Raw genomic sequence first — 20,957 nt, forward strand, 5'->3', positions numbered from 1 at the left:
CGCCATCAGAAGTATAATGAATCTCTTGAATACTAATGCCCTCAATATGCAATTTTACAATGTGATTTGCCAGTACTGTTACTGAGAGTAAATGCATTGTTTTCATTCTGTATAACTGGGGAAGTGATGGCCCATTGGTATTATCATTTGAACTATTAATCTAAAGATTCCAGCTGATGTCTGGGAACCACAACATGAATCATACCATGGCAGGTGTGAAGTTTGAATTCAATTTTAAAAAACTACGAAAAAATGTCTAATTCTGACCATGAAAGTGTTGGTTACAGTGAGAGTGAATATGTCCCAGGTGGGTAAATTACATTTAAATTTAGTAACATTCTGGATGGAGTTGTGCCTTTTTCCATTGGGAGTGATGGCCTATTTGAAATATATGTTCATTTATTCCACAATGGGGGTCTGCTGCCAATTGTCAGGGTAAAGCCCATCTGATTCACTCATATCCTTCAAGATCATAGAATCCCGACAGTGCAGAAGCAGGCCATTCAGCCCATTGAGATTGCACCAACCCTCTGACCAGCATCCCACCGACCAGCATCCCACCCAGAGCCAGCCCCCTACTTTATCCCCGTAACCCCACATTTCCCATGGCTCGTCCACCCAACTTGCACATCTTTGGAACCTGGAGCAATGGAGGAAATCCAAGCAGACACAGGGAGAATGTGCAAACTCCCAAGGCTGGAATTGAACCCAGGTCTCTGGCACTGGGAAGTAGCAGTTCTAATTACTGAGTGCCACCCCGAGGGTTAGCCCCTCTAGGGAAGGAATTCCGTGATCTTTACCTGGTCTGGCCTACACGTGACCCCAGATCAATTACAACAAAATCAGAAATTGCTGTAAAAGATATTTAACCTGCAGCAATGTGGTTGACTCTTAACTCCCTTCATGGCAATAAATGCCCAGCAACGCCCACATCCAGGGAATAAATAAAATATGTTTTCAAAAACATAAAAATGCCTTTATATACATACATAGTCACTGGAGCAATCAGTTTTTTGGAGTTTGCCTGTCCTGCCAGTTCCAACTAAAGGCATTAACTCCTTTTCCAACATATTATTTACATATATTCGAGGCACCAGGATGGTCCAACAATTGAAAAGACCCCCACTGTAGAATATAAAAATATATATTTCAAAACAGGCTGTCACTCCCAACGGAAAAAAATACACAGCTCCACCCAGAGTTTTATCGAATTTAAATGTAATTTACCCACTTGGGACGAATTGACTCTCACTGTAACCAATAGTGAAGGGTCTCGGTGAGACTGCCCCTTCCTTGCTGATGCAATAGCTGGTGCTTCTGCCAGTTACAATATTCCAACAAAAAGCGCCATTTACTGTAAAATGATACTTGTAACCGTACTTTTCAATGCATTGCTTTATAAAGTGGCTGTGAACACTAGGAAACACACCAAGTCCAAGCAATCGTTTAAATATTTGTAGTTTAATTTATTTTTAATTTGTCGAAAGGATTTGGATCATGTTAATCGCTCCCAATATTTTGTACTTGATTAGCGCCCACTCGAGCGGGCACTACACCGTGCACCAACTCCACCCCCCCCCCCGGTCGTGTGCAGAATATTCCCCTCCACTATTCCAGATACTCCCTCCTGGGAATGCGGGAGGAGTAATCTAAGGAGGGGCTGCAAGAGTGAGTCACAATGATGCATTAATACTTAGCATCGGTTGTTCATGAGTAATGGCGAAGTTAAAGTGTTCACTATAGTCTTTGTGGAGAAGAATAACTGGGGTTACAGAAATTATTACAATCATTATTTTTCCAACCACTGAAAAAGAAACATGACTGTATTGTGAGATTGGTGGATACTATCTCACTGACTGGATCGATATACATATATGACGGGTACATTGATCATAAATTTTAAATTCTACCCATACAACGTCTTGTTTGTTTTGCTACTTGCATTTTGCGGCCTTTTTTTTGAAGGCTTGTATTCATTTTGAGAACATTACAAGTGCCTTTACTTAAAGGGAGGTTTGTGATCCTCAGTCGCTCTGTTCACGTTAATGTGATTTTTTCCCCCGCTCTCGGAGAAAACCATTTGCTCAGCTTTTTTTCCAATCCAACCTCCACTCTACATGCTCCTCCACATAACTACCATTATCATATCTTTGAGGTTGGGGCTCAAGGATGGGACTTTATTCGGATGTCTGCTTAGATAAGTTACGCAGGTACAGCATTTTATGGAAAAAGACAGGAACGCAGAAAGGTCACTAGAAAATATTTATCAATTGTAAACCTTAAAATAATTTCACTAATTGAAATAAATTGTCTGAATTCAGATGTAAATGTTTCACGATGATCGTCGTGAGGGTTTGTTTACAAGCATTAAAATTATACGTCTTTCATTCACAATTGGGGATAGGTTCTCAGGAATTGAAAATAGCTCCTCCCTCAATCTGATGCAATTTCCCAAATGCTTCTTATACCGGCCAGACAGAGTCTTCCTCTTAGTGCAGACGAGACACTGGAGTAACATCGTTTATTGGGATTTTACCTGAAGTTTTTATTTTAACATACAATCTAAATACATACATAGATTTAAACTGGACAAATCTGGCTATCTCAGAATTAACGCAGATCTTGAAATAAGTCGAACTCTTATTGTTGTAATTTTTTGGAGCCAAAATAGTGACTGATTGCTTCGTGAAGTGGTTTGAATTGTAACGGAAGGAGCCGAAAAAAAGCCTTATCGAGAAAGTCGTGGTGTGGGAGGTAAGATATGTTTGAGCGATTGTTGGTGTGCTAAATGTATCATTCTGCTAATGATTTGATACATTCCTAAACATTGTTACCCTTAAGGCGCGGACCTGTAACAGCGTTGCGTTTGTTAATCAGAATGTACATACATATAAGTGCGATTAGTCAGTCAGAAAAACAGGATGATGTAACAATAGGATGATGCCGCCTTCTCATTTTCTGGCATTTTGAACTCCACATCAATGATCAGATTGTTATTTCTGCTTTTTAAATGATTTTCAAATGGTATTTACATTTCATCCACGCAGTGTCTGAATCTGATCTTGTTCTGGTTCCTCCATTTTTCGACTTTGTCTCCCGAAGTCATTCGGTGCTTTAATCAGCCATGAGAAAAGAAACTGTATTGTGTTGTATCCTCATGACTCACTCACCCAAAGCTTCCCCGCTAGGATTAGGAGACCGTGCATTGGCATACTGTTATGATCTGGGGTTGGATTTGTAGAGCCATAATGAGGAGCCACGACCAAAAGAAAACTAAGATAAAGAATGGGAGATACGTACTTGCAAATGAAGATTTGAAATATCAGGAGGACAGAAATGGGGGGCATTGATGACTCGTATTTCTCCGATGAATGAGGCCTGGCTAAATGATAATGGCATGTACAAGCTAATCCTCGGTTTGAATGAGAATAAATTTATGTCCAGTCCTAACTGCTGCTGTGTTTACATTGTGTTACACTGCTCGCAAAACCCAGCATGTTGTCACTCTTCAGTATTTTTCCATTCGGTTTGCCTCGTCCATTGTGAGTCACGTGAGGAGAGACAATTAAGGAGGAGATTCTGCTGGTTACTTGGTTATTGATGTTTCACTATTTCCTTAGGGACCACAAGGACAAAGCACAGGCAGAAGAGGCAACGTCTCTCTGGGAAGAAGGGATAGGTGGCATATAAATTGCCAGTGACAACTGCAGCTGGGAGAGGACAGAGAGAGATAAACATATTTAGAAGTGCTTCAGAAAACTCACCATGACTATAACAGAGATGAACAAATTTAACATTGCTCCCGATGATGACAGCAGCAGCACCAACAGCAATGAGTACAACTATCCAGGAAATACTACCATGAAAAAGGTTCCTATCAGCAGGTAAGGCAGGGCTGGTGATCTGTCATACTGAGAGATGCGATTGTATTACATATCGTTGTGGACTATGCTTAGTAGAAAATTATTTATAACGCAAATTATTTTGTGCTATCTTCACTGCATTGAAATTGAGAGCCCATCACAAGACTTAATGAATAATTCAAATCTTTCAACTCGTGAGTTGATGCATTAAAGATTAATGATTTACATTTAGTGGAAGAGTACTGGGGAATCTTTCCTGCATAACACCACAATTTTCTTTTATTTTTGCAGTCAGTATGTTGATATCGATGCAGAAAGTCAAAATTTTCTGCCAAATTTGTACTATGGAAAAAAGAAATTTGAAGAAGAATATGTAAGTGTAAGAATATTTTGTTCATCATCCTCTTTTAGAAATTAGTTGTTGAGATTCTGATATATGTGAAAACATACTGCTGCAGAGCAGCTGTGACTATCTTATTCTTTTATTTCTCCAGAGGGCTGGGAATACATCATTTGGAATTTCTGCGTTTAATCTCAGCAATGCGATCATGGGTAGCGGCATTCTTGGCCTGGCATATGCCATGGCTAACACTGGAATTGCACTTTTTGTGTAAGTGTTTGAAATACGACAAAACAAAAAGCACGTGCTTTGTAAGATGCAGTTCTTAACCTGCTGACACTGCAGTGCAGCAACGACTGCAGCAGAACCTAATGCGGTGCTTTACTGTGAGCCTTACCTACTGTTCGACTCCTCCCCAGGCATGTGATTGGCTAAAGTGGGATGTTAAATGCCACAATACTTTAAAATCATGAGATTTCATTATACAGCCAGCTTTGCCATTTGTAAGAGCTTTTAAAAATTTATTGCAGATTAATAACACTAGCAGCAACAATCCAGAGGTTTTTTTTATAAGGAATGTGAGGTACGATACATTTTGGTGTAGAATTAGTAGTTTTACACAAATGGAAAAAAAATGCTGATAATATCTTCCACACGATTACCAGTGAACCAACAATTCAATTTATAGGTGTAGGTAAACATTAAAACTTCAGATTATAATAAATGGGAATGTTCGGGCATGATTTACTGCTTGACTTTGTCATTAGCCATTCTGTATATGTGAGAGTTTTAATATTTTAAATCATCCTGAAATGACATTTCAGCATGTAAGCTAACCAACATAACAATGAGTGATAGATACATCTATGTATGTCGGGAGGAGTGGACATTAGAAGCCTGGGACAGTTCAGCATTGATCACTTGTTCAGTTAGTTCAAGATAGTAAAACCATAAGAAGTAGGAACAGGAGTAGGCCATTCGGCCCCTTTGTATCTGTTCTGCCATTCAATACAATCATGGCTAATCTGATTAACCATTTCAAGATTTGCATTTTTAAACGGCGAGTCATTAAAGATAATCTTGAGTAATTGCACAAGACAGGTTGACCGTGCTTTCTTGAAGGTGGGGTAGGGGTGTTTACGAACAAAGCAGTAATTGGTTGGAATCAGTTGAATGGATGCATGGAATTAGATTCTTAAGCCTGATTAAGAAGGTCAGATTTGTGGAAAGTGTTGTGGTGTGTTAATTATCATATGTTGGATTACATTGTGAAATTAGATTTTATTATGTGATTATAGATGGTCAAGATGCAACATGTGAAAAAGTACAGACTGTAGTGTAGCAAAGCAATGACTTATTTGATGTCTCTCTACTGATATAAATTACATTTGTTTAGAATGCCCTTTATGTATTAACTTTTATAACCATTTGCTTGCAGTGACTAATCTAAATAAAGGTGTGTTTCTTCTTATGAATGAATAGAGTAAATAACAGAACTTCTAAGCTACAGATAATTCTGCGGCCACCTCTCAGATCTTTCACTCAGTAAGATTACTCATGTTAATACAATGTCCAAAACATTATCAACAGAGCAATTCATCAGTGAAAATATCGACATTTTCTTAATTGTGAAGCACATCCATGTTGAATTGTGCACTGTTTAAAATTCAGACATGGTTAATGCTAGTGCTAGGCAAAAGTGAGGACTGCAGATGCTGAAAATCAGAGTCTAGATTAGAGTGGTGCTGAAAAAGCACAGCAGGTCAGGCAGCATCCGAGGAGCAGGAAAATGGACACTTTTGCCCGAAACATCGATTTTCTCTGATGCCAGTGCTATGCTAGTGTGCCAAGATTCTATGGACTGACATTTAAATGGTAGTCTGACTTCAGCAAATGAAGGTTCTGTTCCTGAATTGTGGTGGAAAAATACTGAGAAAATGCCTTACTAGGTTTACTTAGATGTGTATAGTAATATTTTGAAATTTTGGATTTTTCTTTTGAAAGCCAATTGCCTTTTTTAGGATGACTGCTACTCAATGCAGTCCTGATAACAACATGTTTATTTGAAATACAACAAAGACAAAGCAACAAAGCAGGATTAATGTATCTTTAAAATGGAGTCAAAGGGTGGCACCTCTTATAGTGGTGCAGTAATACAATGAATAATTACTATAATGATCATAGAATTTGGTAAAATCTTCTAAAAGTTTGAACAAAGGATTGAGTTTAATTTTGTTATATAACAGGTACCACGGGGGGGGAACACATGACATAGGCCACAAAGGCAATGGATTGCACTTTATTCCAAAAATAGCTAGTTGTAGTTTAAGTGTAATATCAATTAATACATGCTACTTGCTATTCTGAGAACTGAATCTTCAATGGATTAGAGCAGCATCTATTTAATACAGGGAAGTGATTATGAAGAAGTATCCCTGGCATGTGAAACACCCTTAAACTGATAATCAGCTTTATTGTGAAACCTTTAAAATCAAACAGAGATACTGTTAGTTATGATGGTAAAAATGTAGTGAATCCAGCTTTGTAAGCTATTCTTAATCACTACAATTGAATAAATTTAAGCTTTATTGTTTTAACTTAATATTGTGGGCGCCAAACAGTTTTCAAACCAGCTAACTTATTTACTATTCAAGCTCCATGATGATAGATTGATTGCAATCAGTTTATTGCATTAAAATTAGAAATATTATTTGTGACTGCAGCAGCCAGATCTTTTGATTTTAATGTAAAATAAATTCTAACCATGATTTAAGGAGGTTTCACACCATGTTGTTTCAGTGCATCTTATTTAAATAATGTTATCAACATGTTAATTACAAAATGTCGTTCTTTCTTTTCCAGGATCCTTCTGAGTGCTGTGGCAGTGTTTTCATTATATTCTATACATCTTTTATTGAAGACTGCAAAAGAAGGAGGTAATGGATAAGCTCTTTGCTTAAATGAGTAATCGAATCAATACGTTTTTAATCAACATTCTTCTTAACCTCATTTTGTTAAATATTTCATTTTGTTTAGGTTCACTGGTCTATGAACAGCTGGGACTCAGAGCATTTGGGTTACCTGGGAAATTGGCAGCATCTATTTCAATCACAATGCAGAACTTTGGAGGTAAAATTCTAGTGCCTCCCTCAATTAGCACTTTTTTTCATTTAAAAAGGACAACTTCCTCACTAACGTGTACTTAATCCAACATGAGGACTTTTAGATTAAATATCACAGCGTAGAGAGTTTATAATTTTTGTTTTGCTTCTTTTCTCCCTGTTCATTTTCTGACTACAGCTACATCAAGCTACCTCTACATAGTGAAATACGAGCTACCAATAGTCATTCAAGCTTTCCTGGGACTTGAGGAAAAAACTGGGTATGTTGAATGAGTTGCTTAATAATGTTAGGCACACTTTGGCATCTTCTATATAATTCAGCACTTTTCAAGAAATAACTATTTTCAATAATTCCCTTAACTACTCATAATTATCATGACAGTTAAAAGTTTATATCTTAATAATGAGAAAAAAAAATCACCTAGGCTTGGATTTGAACACCCAAGTTGACTTCTTCAAAATTTAACTCAGAAAATTGTTTTGTACCAGTTCCTTGGGTAAATCCAATGCTTCATTTGACCCAATATGAGTATCTTGGTGTATTTTTTATACTTAAGATTTTTAAATATCTGTAATATAGACGTATGAGAGCAGTTGAGTTCCTTATTATTCTTCAATTAAACAATAAGTAAACATATATAGAAACATTACTTGTTTCTAACCAAAACTGCATCAGTCAGCTGATACACAAATAAACATAACATGTACCTTTGATACATGGAATGTGGGACATCACAGGCTATTAACATATTTTGACCATACTGCAGAATGTAAGAAAGAAGCAGTTTTGTACAATTGGTAATCCTATTTTTCCAATGAAGTTTAAGGTCAGCAAGTCACAGCCACGTATTTTGACCAAGGGCACACATGTGCAGATTTCTTTATTGTTGCAGTTATGACTATTAATTCTATATTTATGATTAAATCTAAGTGAGAGCCATAAAGAAAATTTTAAAAACTGTGGATGCTAGAAACCTAAAACACAAACAGAGGATCATTAATATGCTCAAAGTTAGGCAGCTTCTGCACAGAGAACAGACAAGTTTATATTTTAGGAGTGGCGCGCAAATAAGGTGCTTTCAAAATTGCCCCTGGCATTCCAAATTCCACCCCAGAAAACAGCAAGTTTTAATTTGGACTATCAAACAGATTGATAGCCTGGATTCTGCAGATAAAAGTAAAGATATGGCTAGCAGCAGTCAACATTATTGAAGTGCAAGTTTGATAATGCCCAATGACAGAATTAGATATGACAATCTGAAGTTGCTTTGCTCCTCCTGAAGCTTTGCTGTGACAGTATCTTACCCAGACACTGATGATGGATTACACAAAATGGCATGCAAGTGTTGCACTACATAATATATGCTCACTAAACTTGCCAGAAAACGTTAGGGTTATCCATTTCATTGTAAGTATTTTTAACAGTGTGATGTCATAAATACGAACAACAAATTCTCACCATTGGAAATTAAACAAGTATGGAATCTCATCCCCTCAGATTTTAATGATCGCTGCAAATGTTTAAAAAATATATTTTTGTTTAACTATTTTCTCTAGTCTCTTAAATCTCATCCTCTCTTTAGTTTACTCTCGTGACATATTTTGGTGTTGACGTAAATGTACCAACGGCACCATCTGTTTCACCTATGCAGGCCTCAGTAACAATATTTTGACTTGTTTAAGAAGATACGCAGTTCTTTATCTCTACATATAATCAAAAGATCCCATAGAGAGAGGGGTTTTGCCAAAATCAATTTCAAATATCGATGCAAAATAAGCATCAATGAGCAATTGCAGATGTAAATGAATAGTTGGTGCAGTTAGTAAACCAGTAACTGAAACAGCTGTCCATTGTTTTGCCAAATAGAAGTGATTTTGCAATGGAAATGTAAAACGTAAATCATACTTCAAACATACAATAATTTAGAGCTTGCTAATGATTAATGGAATGCATGACAATATAATGGAAAAGTAAATCAATGATTAGGAAATCCCATTATGGAGTTGCCTTTCTGAAATTTCCAGCACTTTTATTTGGTATCATCTAATTACTTTAGAAGAAATAATATAACATTAGAAATTTGGCTTGTGTTTAGCTACAGGCTAAATGGCATAAATGCTTTCTTAAAACATGAGTGCCTTTTGACAGTAAAGGGTGGAATAGCAATGTTTTAGTTTTACTTTTGAACTTTGTTTACCATGTAACAGAAATTAATTTCATAATTTCATTTCACAGCACCGGCTTTTACTTAAATGAATACTTCAAATAAATATTTAATTCACTTTTGAGTCATTTGATGTATCATGCCACTGTGACAAATCAGTTGACGTAAATCCTGCACAAGTATGTTCATATGAATATGTATCGAGTCACAGGTTAAATAAATCGGTGCATAATCCATGGCTCTGTAGTACATACTAAAGATCAAAACGTCAGTTGTCATTCTGTTTATGTCAAGCTATAAGAGTGGTATTAGGAATATAACGTGGCTGTGCCATTTGTAATTACAGCTTTCCCTTCCTTCGTGAAAGACAGCCCCTTAAACAATGATAAGGCACCATATCAGCTGAAAAGTGATTGGCGGAAAAATGAAAAGTGGGACAGTTTAATCTGTGAAATAATTAATGTTCTAGCCCAGGAGAGCCACAGCACCCTAAATCCATGAGGTGCCATGCAAAGAGTAGAAAACAATTTTTGTCAATTCAAATGTTTTATTTTTAAGCAAATATCACAAACTTTTGATCACTTTTGCACAAATTATTAAATTCATTTAAATCACAATTTAATGCACCACTATCAAGGCAAGTAAGATTTGTAAACTTTTGTAAAGAGGTTTTTCTCTTCCTAATTTTAAAAAAATGGAGTAGTGTCTCTCAGCTGGATTGGGAATGGTTACAGACTGTTTTCAGTTCCATTTGGCCTCAGGTGGCATGTAGCGAATGAATGTTTTGAACTGGTATTATCTGGTTCTTTTTTTCATGTTTTTGTTTTTGTATAAGCTGTAACCAGCTCTAACCAGTTCCACTTCAGTGCCTTGCGATGCTTTCTCTTGAAGGATAGAGAAGACTAATCAAAGCTGCATAGCAATAACATTGAATTTTAAATTACATAAGTGACTTTCAATCAATTTTTTAAAAATTCTGGATTTATTGAAATCATGCATGATGTGCTTTTAAGAAGGATGTACAATATTAAAATAATTGTAATTGCATTCATGATAGTATTTATAGCAATTTGCTTGTTTTCTTTTTCAGACATTGGTATCTGAATGGTGACTACTTGGTCCTCTTGGTGTCTTTCATCATAATTCTTCCTTTGTCTCTTCTGAAGAACCTAGGTAAGCAGTTTGCACTGGAAATCTATTTAATATAACAGCAGAAAAGCCTTGATTTATGATAATCCTTTCCTTATCTACATTTGGCTGTCTGATTTTTATGAATTATTTAGGAATTTCCAAAGTCACTACCTTAACATTAAGTTTTAGTTTGGGATACTATAGTTCATATGTTTTCACTTATTTCTGTCTGCTGTGATGTGCATAAAATAGTCAGTAACATTATTAAAACTGGCACTGAACACTCATCATCAACAAAGCAAATGACAGAATTCACATCATATTGATCTGGCCGTAGCCCTATCCTGCCACTTGTTCCATTATGAACTCGACAAAAGGCAGTTGCTGGGTTCATACCAAATGTTACATGAATATAATTGTACATTCTAAGTCCGGCAGTGATATTTAAACCAATCAGTGTCATCTGACGTACTTTCATCTGTTCATCACCAGGGAATTGCAACTTTACTGGGAAAAAAATTCAAAAATTTATTTGTAAATTTCTTGCAAAATTGTATAAGTAATACATTCTGAATTTTGCTACATTTACTGTGTAAAATTATTAAATCATTCATTAAAGAGTAACTGAGAACAGGCTTCTGGACTTTTTTTTGTTTTTCTGTTCATAAATATATTATTGACTTTGAATCATAGAAATCTGTCATCTTATTTTGCAGGGTACCTGGGCTATACCAGTGGATTGTCTCTTCTTTGCATGTTGTTCTTCCTAATAGTTGTAAGTATGAGATTAGCTTAATACTGTTAGAAAAGACAACATAAACTGAGCAAAATATTGAATGCAAGGGTCAGTTTTGCAGGGATTTTGATTCATTTTTCAACCATTACCAAGTTGGATAGTATTTACTTTTGCAGAGTAGTAGAAGTAATAAGATTTTAGTTCCTAATTTCTCCATGTCACTCTGATTCCTCTCTATTTCTCCGAAAATGCTAACTGTTTTAAAAGGATCCTGGCTGGTTCCTTTGTCATGTTCAGGCTGATTGTTATTTCCAAGTCAGCAATGACCATAGAGTCATAGAGATGTACAGCATGGAAACAGACCCTTCGGTCCAACCTGTCCATGCTGACTAGATATCCCAACCCAATCTAGTCCCACCTGCCACAAGGACTAATTCTGTGCTGGGAAAATCAAAACCAAGTCCCGTCATCCAAATGTGGCATTCCTGGGGTTTCCTCAGCAGAGACAAATATTGAACCAAGTATCTCATGTTCCAAAAGCCTCATTATAGAATCATAGAGTTGCACAACATGGAAACAAACCCTTCGGTCCAACTTGTCTATTCCTACCAGAGATCCTAACCTAATCTGTTCCCATTTTCCAGCATTTGGCCCATATCCCTCTAAACCTTCCTATTCATATACCCGTCCAGATGCCTTTTAAATGTTGTAATTGTGCCAGCCTCCACCACTTCCTCTGGCAGCTCATTCATACACACATTACTCTCTGCATGAAAATGTTGCCCCTCAGGACCCCTTTAAACTTTTCCCTTCTCACCCTAAACCTATGCCCTCTAGTTCTGGACTCCCCCACCCCAGGGAAGAGACTTTGACTATTTATCCTGTTCATGGCCCTCATGATTTTATAACCCTGTGTAAGGTCACGCCCCAGCCTCCGATGCTCCAGGGAAAACAGCCCCAGTCTATTCAGCCTCTCCCTATAGCTCAAATCCTCCAACCCTGGAAACGAATGACTTAAAGTGAAAAATCATACCTTACATCCAGAATAATCCAGACATGGAAATACCTTGTCTCTTTATCTATGGCCCTCGTGATTTTATAAACCTCTATAAGGTCACCCCTCAGCCTCCGATGCTCCAGATAAAGTAAGCCCAGCCTATTCAGCCTCTCGCTGAAGCTCAACCCTCCAACCCTAGCAACATCTTTGTAAAACTTCTCTAAACTCTTTCAGGTGCAGTGTTTTTATACATGGGGAAGCTCATCCATTAATAAAAGATTTGGGGGGACCAGTTGGAGATGTTGAACAATCTATCTGTCTACTTTCTCAGAACTATTATGGACTTCAGATATTAGTGTATTCAATTTGACTTCAAATCTTAGTTCTAGCCTGAAACATTAGCATTGGGCCATGTGGGTGTTACTATCCAGTGTCTTTGGCAAATGGTTACTCTTCATCAATGAACCTGGATCACGAGAGTCTGATTTATATTTCATTTCCCTTAAATATGCATACTTTTTGTGCTGGGATATCTGATTGCATTCAGGTGCAGGAAATGTGGCTGATGTTTTGACCTTCCCCACGAAAAGTTGTTGAAATCAGAAATGATGGCTTCTTGCTTTTTTTTTCTGAAATTCCTTTAAATGCAGAGCATGCAGTGAACCCAAAACCTTCCTGATTTGCATCACATTATGTTAGGTATGCACTCACTGACCCTAGCAAGGCAGAGGAATTAAAACCGCTTTTAAGGAAAGAAATGTGTTTCAGCAATAAATGTGTTTTCTCTTGATCACTTTCTGTAGTGTATATTTGTATATTTTAACCACAAATCTCACTTTACAAAAACTCACAGGTTATTTATAAAAGTGCTCATATCCCTTGTCCATTGCCTGATCTGGAGCAAGGTCTCGAAAATGCAACCTTGAACGCCACCTTAATGATGACTGCAACAGCTGCATATAAAACAGTTACAAGTGGATCTGACACTGCTTTAACATACAATGCAACAGACGAGGACACCTGCAAGCCAAAGTATTTTATCTTCAATTCACAGGTACATAGGAGTAAATTTCAAAATGTGTCATTCCACACTGACTTAATGGATCGTAATGTTGGAGAATTTGTATGTATCGTAAAATTTCATGAAAAGAACTGTGGATATTGAATATCAAAAACCGAAACAGAAATTGTGAGAAAAGGTTAGCAGGTCTGGCAGTATCTGTGGAGAGAAATCAAAGTTAACATTTTAACCTTTTTTGCATAAGACCCTGAGCTTCCAGTTGCGTGCCACTTTAAGACGCCACTATATTTCCTGGCCAACATCTTGCTGCAGTGCCCCAGTGCAGGTCAGCTCAGCACAAGCTGGAAGAACAGCGCCTCACTTTCCACTTGGGAACTCTATAGTCTTCAGGACTCAACATCGAGTTCAACAACTTTAGGGCTTGAGGCAGTTTCTCCCATATCCTCACCCCAGCCCCCACACACCAGACCTTATTATCACATGGACACACAACTGTCAAAGTGTGGCGTTGGGAAAGCACAGCAGGTCAGACAGCATCTGAGGACTAGGAGAGTCAATGTTTTGGGCATAAACCCTTCGTCAGGCATGTGGTGGGGTGTAAGGGAGCTGAGAGATAAATGGGGGGAAGGCTGTATTATGCACCAGCCATTGTTAGCCACTAATACTCCCCATAGCTGTTCCTTCTCCATGACTGACCATTATCCAATCCTTTGTCTGTCCGACTATCCTTTCTCTGTGTTTGGGCTCTATCTCCACTTATCGCTTAGTCCTTTCCCCCTTCCCCCACCCTGTCTTCTGCATAAGAAAACAACTTGTTCCCAGCTACTATCAGTTCTGAGGAAGGGTCACTGGACCTGAAATGTTAACTCTGAGTTCTGTCAACAGATGCTGCCAGACCTGCTCAGCAATTCCAGCAATTCCGGCTTTTGTGTATAAAATTTTAGAATGCAGTTATTTTATTATCAATAAATACAGCAAAGCAGCCCTGAAATCTATTCCTTAAAATTGCATTGAGTATTTTCTAGATTTGTTGATGTGTGACTGACCCAATGGTTCTCCTTTATCTTTCAGACTGTCTATGCTGTACCAATTCTGACATTTGCATTTGTCTGCCATCCTGCTGTTCTTCCCATCTATGAAGAACTGAAAGAGTAAGGATTGTTCTTCTCTTAACCTTATGTTCAGTTTAGGATTATAGTCACCTCTCTGGGTTCAGTAGAAGTGCCTTGCATTAAATAAGTTGGGGATCCAACAGTCTGATCCAATTCCTGGGCTGCATAGATTTACAGATTGAAGTTTCCCACAGGCTTGGAGAAATGCATGCTCACTGAAAGAAAGTCTGGTATATATATTGAATTGAAAATTCACCATAGTGACTCTTCAGTGGTTGATATTGAAACACATCAAGGGGCAGATTAGAAAAAACATTTCTCTGTACTTGGCATATAGTACACCGAACACTGCAAAGTATGATTCTTACACTGGATTCCCAACGTGAAATATCTTTCTGTTCTTCACATCCTCAGCATGAGCATTTGCCAAAAATATAATACTTGATGATTTCCAAGATAAGATATTCAGTGTCACATTCTGAAGTAATAGTTAGAAGTGCATGACAAGTTACTTAAGTTTTTAAAAATAGCTTAAGTGAATCCTTCAAATGCAGTTTTGTGATCAAGTAAATTTGTACTGTCGTAAGGATTAATACATCGTTCTGGCAAGTTAATAAATCAAATCAAATTATTTTTCTCTTCTAGCCGGTCCCGCAAGAAAATGCAGAGGGTTTCCAATGTTTCATTTCTGTTTATATTTATTATGTATCTGGTGGCTGCTCTCTTTGGTTACCTGACCTTCAATGGTAAGTTCTATTTAATATTCTTTACCCTTTCCTGTAACATACAAAATTCAATAATATCCTTATTTCAGAACTTCAGGAAGTGCTTGCTAATAATTTATGCCATTTAAAATTATATACATAAGTTTTGCTTAGGCCAAAATTAACTAAATTTCTATGTAGGATCCTTCAGTAACTGTTGATGCATTTTGAGTGGTTTTACTAAAAGTATGAGATTTTTTACTGCATTAAACACATTACTAGGAAGTCTTTAATCCAAAGTGATGACCCTGATAATGTTAGTGAACCATGGAATCGGTAAAATAGATCATAAAAAATTTGCTAACAGTTCAAGCTTGAGTGCCATGAATTATTCTGTATAGTTCTCTGACCTCAATCTTGACTGTAATTGTTCATATGGCAATGATCACTTGGCTATTTGTTATGAATGGCCAAATAAATCATGATTTGACAGGTTAGATTCAAAGAATTAGAGTCCAGTTTTCGGTGTCAATTGTGAACTTATAGCTACTAATTAAAGGAGACAGACACTTAGCAAAGCCAGGTAAATCAGACAAAATGAAAACTAATAATCTGTTTCTGTTTTTTGCAGAAAATGTTGAGCCAGAATTGCTTCATACTTATTCAAAAGTGTACCGATTTGATGTTGTCCTCCTTATTGTTCGGCTGGCTGTACTCATCGCTGTCATTCTGACAGTACCAGTTGTTCTATTTCCAGTAAGTACATTCAGTGAAAATAAATCTTCTCTTGAATATAGTCTAGTGCTTTCAATTATGTCTGCTGTCAGAGTAATGCTGCTATTGAATCCTGTTTCAAGTCCATGTTATAAATATTTTTTTAAAAATCACCTTGCTTATGCTTTTCTAGTGCCTTACCCAGATAAGACTGCAATTCAAATAGAGCAAGATGCAGTTCAAATATACAGTTCTTATAACTGATGTAATTGACATCAGCATGTGTTTAACTAACGTCATCACAAACTTTTCGATTTTCCTCCTGCTTCTTTCATGTAAGATCCCATTGCTATAACAAAGTTCCATGGGATACTACATTCTGCTTCAGAATGGTAGCTTGTTCTATTAAACTTGTGTTTTATTTTGGTGAAACATTACACCACAAATTGACTAAAAGTTGTCATATTTTGAGTTGTCCTGCCCTATTTGTATCTCCCAAACACAACCTGAGGACAGAAACACTTGCTGCATCACTGTGGATTTTGGTACCAGTTATTCTTGCAGCTTGAATGAAGCTATACATTTATATCCGAGTTTGTGTTGTGAAGTCAATACCTACACTTTCAATATTCTCAAACTAGTTTTCTTAATCATATTAAAACAGTAACTTAAATATATGACTGATTTGAATCCACCTGTGTTCAATCCCATTGCCCTGCCCATTTCCTCATGCAATTTGTTTATGTCTGGGTCGAAAACAAATAAATTTTCAGCAATAGTGTAGCACAGGTTTTGAAAGCTTGTTTTGACCTTATTTGCTTGTCATTTGTTGACTGCCATAAAATCTAGTGTTTTCACTTTTAAAGATGTTTTGGTAAACATTTTGTGGGATGTAAGAATGTTGAAAATAATGATAACCTTTTCCCACAGATTCGTACCTCTGTTCAGCAGCTGCTATTCTCAAGCAAAGAATTTAGTTGGATACGTCACAGTATAATCACTGTTGTAATTCTGGGTTCCATTAATTGCCTGGTGATCTTTGTTCCCACCATTCGAGATATCTTTGGGTTCATAGGTAAGCAACATAAATGAAACAAAATATGTCTTTTACTACAATTCACTTGCACTTACTGTTTAATTGAACAATCTTGGTTCATTCACTCTACATTTGTTCTCTTTGTTCTAGGTTCCTCTGCTGCTGCGATGTTAATCTTTATACTGCCTTCTGCATTTTACCTCAAACTTGTAAAGAAAGAGCCTATGAAGTCAGTGCAGAAGATTGTGGTAAGTACCAATGTGACTCTTAAAGTGCATTGAATAAATGTGTTTGATGAGCCCAAATATCTGAGATAAGTAGATTCCCTGTTTAAAAAAAACAAAAAAAAAACTGTGGATTCTGGAAATCTGAAACAAGAACAGCGTGTTGGAGAAACTCAGTAGATCTGGCAGCATCTGTGGAGAGAAAAAGAGTTAATGTTTTGAGTCCAGTATTCTAAAGATCTCGCAACGATAACTCTATTTTCTCTCAACAAATGAGGTCAGATCTGCTGAGTTTTTCCTGCATTTTCTGTGTGGGACTTCTACTGCTTTTTTTTTTCACTATTACATTTTAGCAGCAGGTGATATGTCTTTAGTAGGATATCATAGTTGCTCTTATTTCCCTCAACTTTTTGGATAACATAACACTACCTCAAAATGTAAAGGAAAATGTAGTGAGGTGGATGCTGAGAGGCCAGTCTATGACTGTTTGGTGGCCCTGTCAAATTTATTTTCACCAGACATGTTTCACCATTGTAATATGAAACCATTTCTAAAGACTGCAGGAGCAATAGTACAGCACACTTGAAAAAAAAAGTGTTAACCACATAAAAGAATTAATGGATTTAATCTTAACTTTGTACCAGCAGGTGGGTATTGACTAAGTTAAAATTGTGCCCAGTGATAACTTTGTGACACCTTTTATTTTAACTGCATAGAATACATGAAAGCGAATACTGGATTAAATAGTTCTTTTCTTTTCTAGGCATTAATTTTCCTCATCAGTGGCATATTTGTTATGATTGGAAGCATGACCCTCATCATTCTTGACTGGGCCCACCATGCACCATCCAGTGATGGGCACTAAGCTGCGACAGAAATAAACCACGTACTCAACTGAAAGGAAAGAAAGGCATTTACAAATTCTTCTCCGAAAGTACCATCACGATATTTATTTTACCCCTCCAAAAATTCCAAGTGATCAGGAAGGCAGACTTCATGTTCGCTGCCTTTCTGGAAGATAGGAATTCTTTTCCAAAGAGTAGATTATTTATATTATAGTCATTATTGAGTAATGTGGGATCCAAGCAGTAATAAAACCATTCCTAGAGAATGGAATAATTGGTGTACAATATGTATTTATAAGGCCATGTGCTTAGCAGAACAAAATGTTACAGACCCTTTTATTTGTAGATACAGTATCTAAATTCCTGTAGGTGTGCCTGAATAGTTCACTGTATATTGGTAGGTTTAAAAAAAAGTAGCACGTAAACATATAATAATATTTTTGACCTTTTTTAAAAAAAGGCTATATGTGGATAGAGACTTGACTAGTTCAATTTTAAGACATTAATCTGAATCTTTAGTTGAGAGTTGTGTTTACTTCAGTTCAGAATGTACTATTTATAAAAATAACACATTGACAAATTCAGGTAAGACACAATGGAAAAGTCTTACTCTGAAACAGCCCAGCTTATCTGAATGAAGTGCTCAAACTTCCCTTAATTGGCAAGGCACAGACAATTGGAACTTAAGGAAACAATGTATAGAATTAAGCATGTTATCATGCCTTGTCAAAAAATTTAGCATGTTCAGAGTATTTCTGTGAAGCTGGATTCTCTTGTTTAACAATGCTGTTTGTTACAGTGCTACCATGTGTATAAGTATGAGAAAATTAGTGTCTAGAATCCAAATTAACAAAGTGACTGAAATAGATATTGAATTTTTGAAATATATTTCATACTATATGTTCATTACAGTTGCAGCGCTTATTCAGATCTGCCAGGTATTCAATTTTGTAAAGATTAATCTGTCCTATATAACTTTCCAGCTTGCTGTCAGCAGTTGCTGGACATGTGAATTAGGTGGGAGAAGAGTCTGTGGTGTGCCATTTTGTATTCTGCTAACAAACATCAGCAGTACACTCTGTAGTACCTATATTGAATGCTTCACAAAGTGCACTCGTGACAATGCATGAGCAGACAAAACACCACTACATTGTCCCTTCTATATCACATGTCTGAAACCAAACAACAATTGTTGGGAACTAAAATTGTGTTATTGTAATGAACAATATGGTACCTTTATCAACAACTGAAGCTGAAAACATAACATTAAACTATTCACTCTCTGCCCCTTTCACATATTCCTCTGCCATCTATCACTATTATTGATAAATGACAACAAAGTAGTGGAAAAATGGCAACAGTAGAAGTTAGAAAGAGGGACCTAATAGAAAATACAAAACACATTAAAAGTAATATTGTATTTCAGTATTTGCCTATCAAACTTTACTGATTTTCTGCCTCCCAGTGTTGTATTGTTACCCTGCTGTCACCCTGGTTACTTGAAAGAAAACTTACACTTTGTGCTTCCTATGACAGTCAACTGGCTATGATGTGTTTTTTTTAATTTGCTATTTGTCATGGAATATTTATAGACCTGGAGGAAATCAGTATAATTTAACATATTTATGACCATGTAAATATAAATGTATATAATCTTGGATAATGTGTACATATATTGTCAATATTTAAGAGGTGTTATGGTTCCATGAAGTCCTTATGTGAGCAGTTAATGGACTCTTTATTAAAGTCAGCAAAAGCTCCAACAAAGGCTGTTTGAAGATTTTCAGCTGACTACTGGTGGAAGGAGCTCTGTTTCAGTGCTTTGCTCAATGTAAGCTTGTCTTAACACAATGTTAAGTGCTAAAACAGTGTGATCATGCCAAAATGGTGAATGAACTGGCACAGTCTAACTGTAATAAGTGACTGAACAGTTGCAAGTTCTGAGTTACTGGCCACTTCTGTCAAACAGAACCTTAGTTGTTCAATCTTCAAACCATGTCTGATGGAAAAGACTTGAGTAAATTGTACTGAATGAAAATCAATAATATTTGAAGGGTTTGTTGTTAGACAACGTGAAACATGCTCTTTCTTTTAAAAAAAAATGAAACACTGGCCAATTGATAAGATGATTTTTAATATCTTTGGGGAAAATGTTACAAAATGTATAAGGATGAATTGTGACATACCACTGAAGTTCATGTTTGAAAGATAAATGCCAGAACTTCAGCTAAAAAAGCTTGTGCATTGATATTGCTTGTATAATTCACCTTAAATATTTCTATCAGTGCAAGCATGCAGTGCAGAAAGCTTATAAAGCATGTCTGCTGCTTTTAGCCTATTCTTTTATTTAATGTGGGTAGTATGCCCTCATGTATGTTGCTTTTTCAGACACTAATTAAAGCTTTCCCTGACATTATGTAAAAGTCACCTTGTATGTACATTTCTATGCCGTTAACTGTGAAAGGCTGACAATGTGGATGGAGGGACTTTGGTTGTTAACAAAGAGAGTCCATTATTGCCAATGCTACATTCTTGTTTCAATGAAACACTGATTGTACTGTACATATTGTAAATAAAGTGATACTCTGAAACAGTTATTTCATCTATGCCTTTTGAGATTGTCACAATTTCAGTCTGTCATAGCTGCATTCTGGAGTTTAGTCACCTCCATTTGTCACTTAAGCATATTTTATGAGAATTACCTCATGTTATCCTATTTTTATAACGTAGCTTGTTTCGGAGGGTGTAAGAGCTGTAGACTCCAGTGATCTATGACTTTCACATATGCATCTGATGAAGAAGCCTCATCTGAGGAAGGAGTAGCCCTCCAAAAGCCTGTGATTTCAAATAAATCTGTTGGACTATAACCTGGTGTCATGTGACTTCTGACTTTGTCCACCCCTGACCAACACCAGCACCTCCACATCAAATGCAGTTCTTCCAACTA

At 36.7% G+C, this 20,957-nt stretch overlaps 1 protein-coding gene across 1 annotated transcript; it reads left to right on the plus strand.

The window, feature by feature from the left end:
- The first annotated feature begins 2,466 nt into the window (after positions 1-2,466).
- On the plus strand, positions 2,467-20,607 carry LOC122559315 (sodium-coupled neutral amino acid transporter 2-like). Its single transcript, XM_043708673.1, has 16 exons — positions 2,467-2,754; positions 3,621-3,884; positions 4,155-4,236; positions 4,358-4,473; positions 7,066-7,139; positions 7,240-7,332; positions 7,504-7,585; positions 10,581-10,663; positions 11,338-11,396; positions 13,208-13,408; positions 14,447-14,526; positions 15,133-15,233; positions 15,823-15,947; positions 16,836-16,980; positions 17,092-17,189; positions 17,929-20,607. Exons 2-16 carry the CDS (start codon positions 3,766-3,768, stop codon positions 18,028-18,030), a joined length of 1,560 nt encoding a protein of 519 aa, XP_043564608.1. The 5' UTR covers positions 2,467-2,754; positions 3,621-3,765; the 3' UTR covers positions 18,031-20,607.
- Positions 20,608-20,957: the final 350 nt, after the last annotated feature.

This window comes from Chiloscyllium plagiosum, chromosome 19 (genome assembly GCF_004010195.1).
Source record: "Chiloscyllium plagiosum isolate BGI_BamShark_2017 chromosome 19, ASM401019v2, whole genome shotgun sequence".
In the NCBI taxonomy this organism is placed as follows: Eukaryota; Metazoa; Chordata; class Chondrichthyes; order Orectolobiformes; family Hemiscylliidae; genus Chiloscyllium; species Chiloscyllium plagiosum.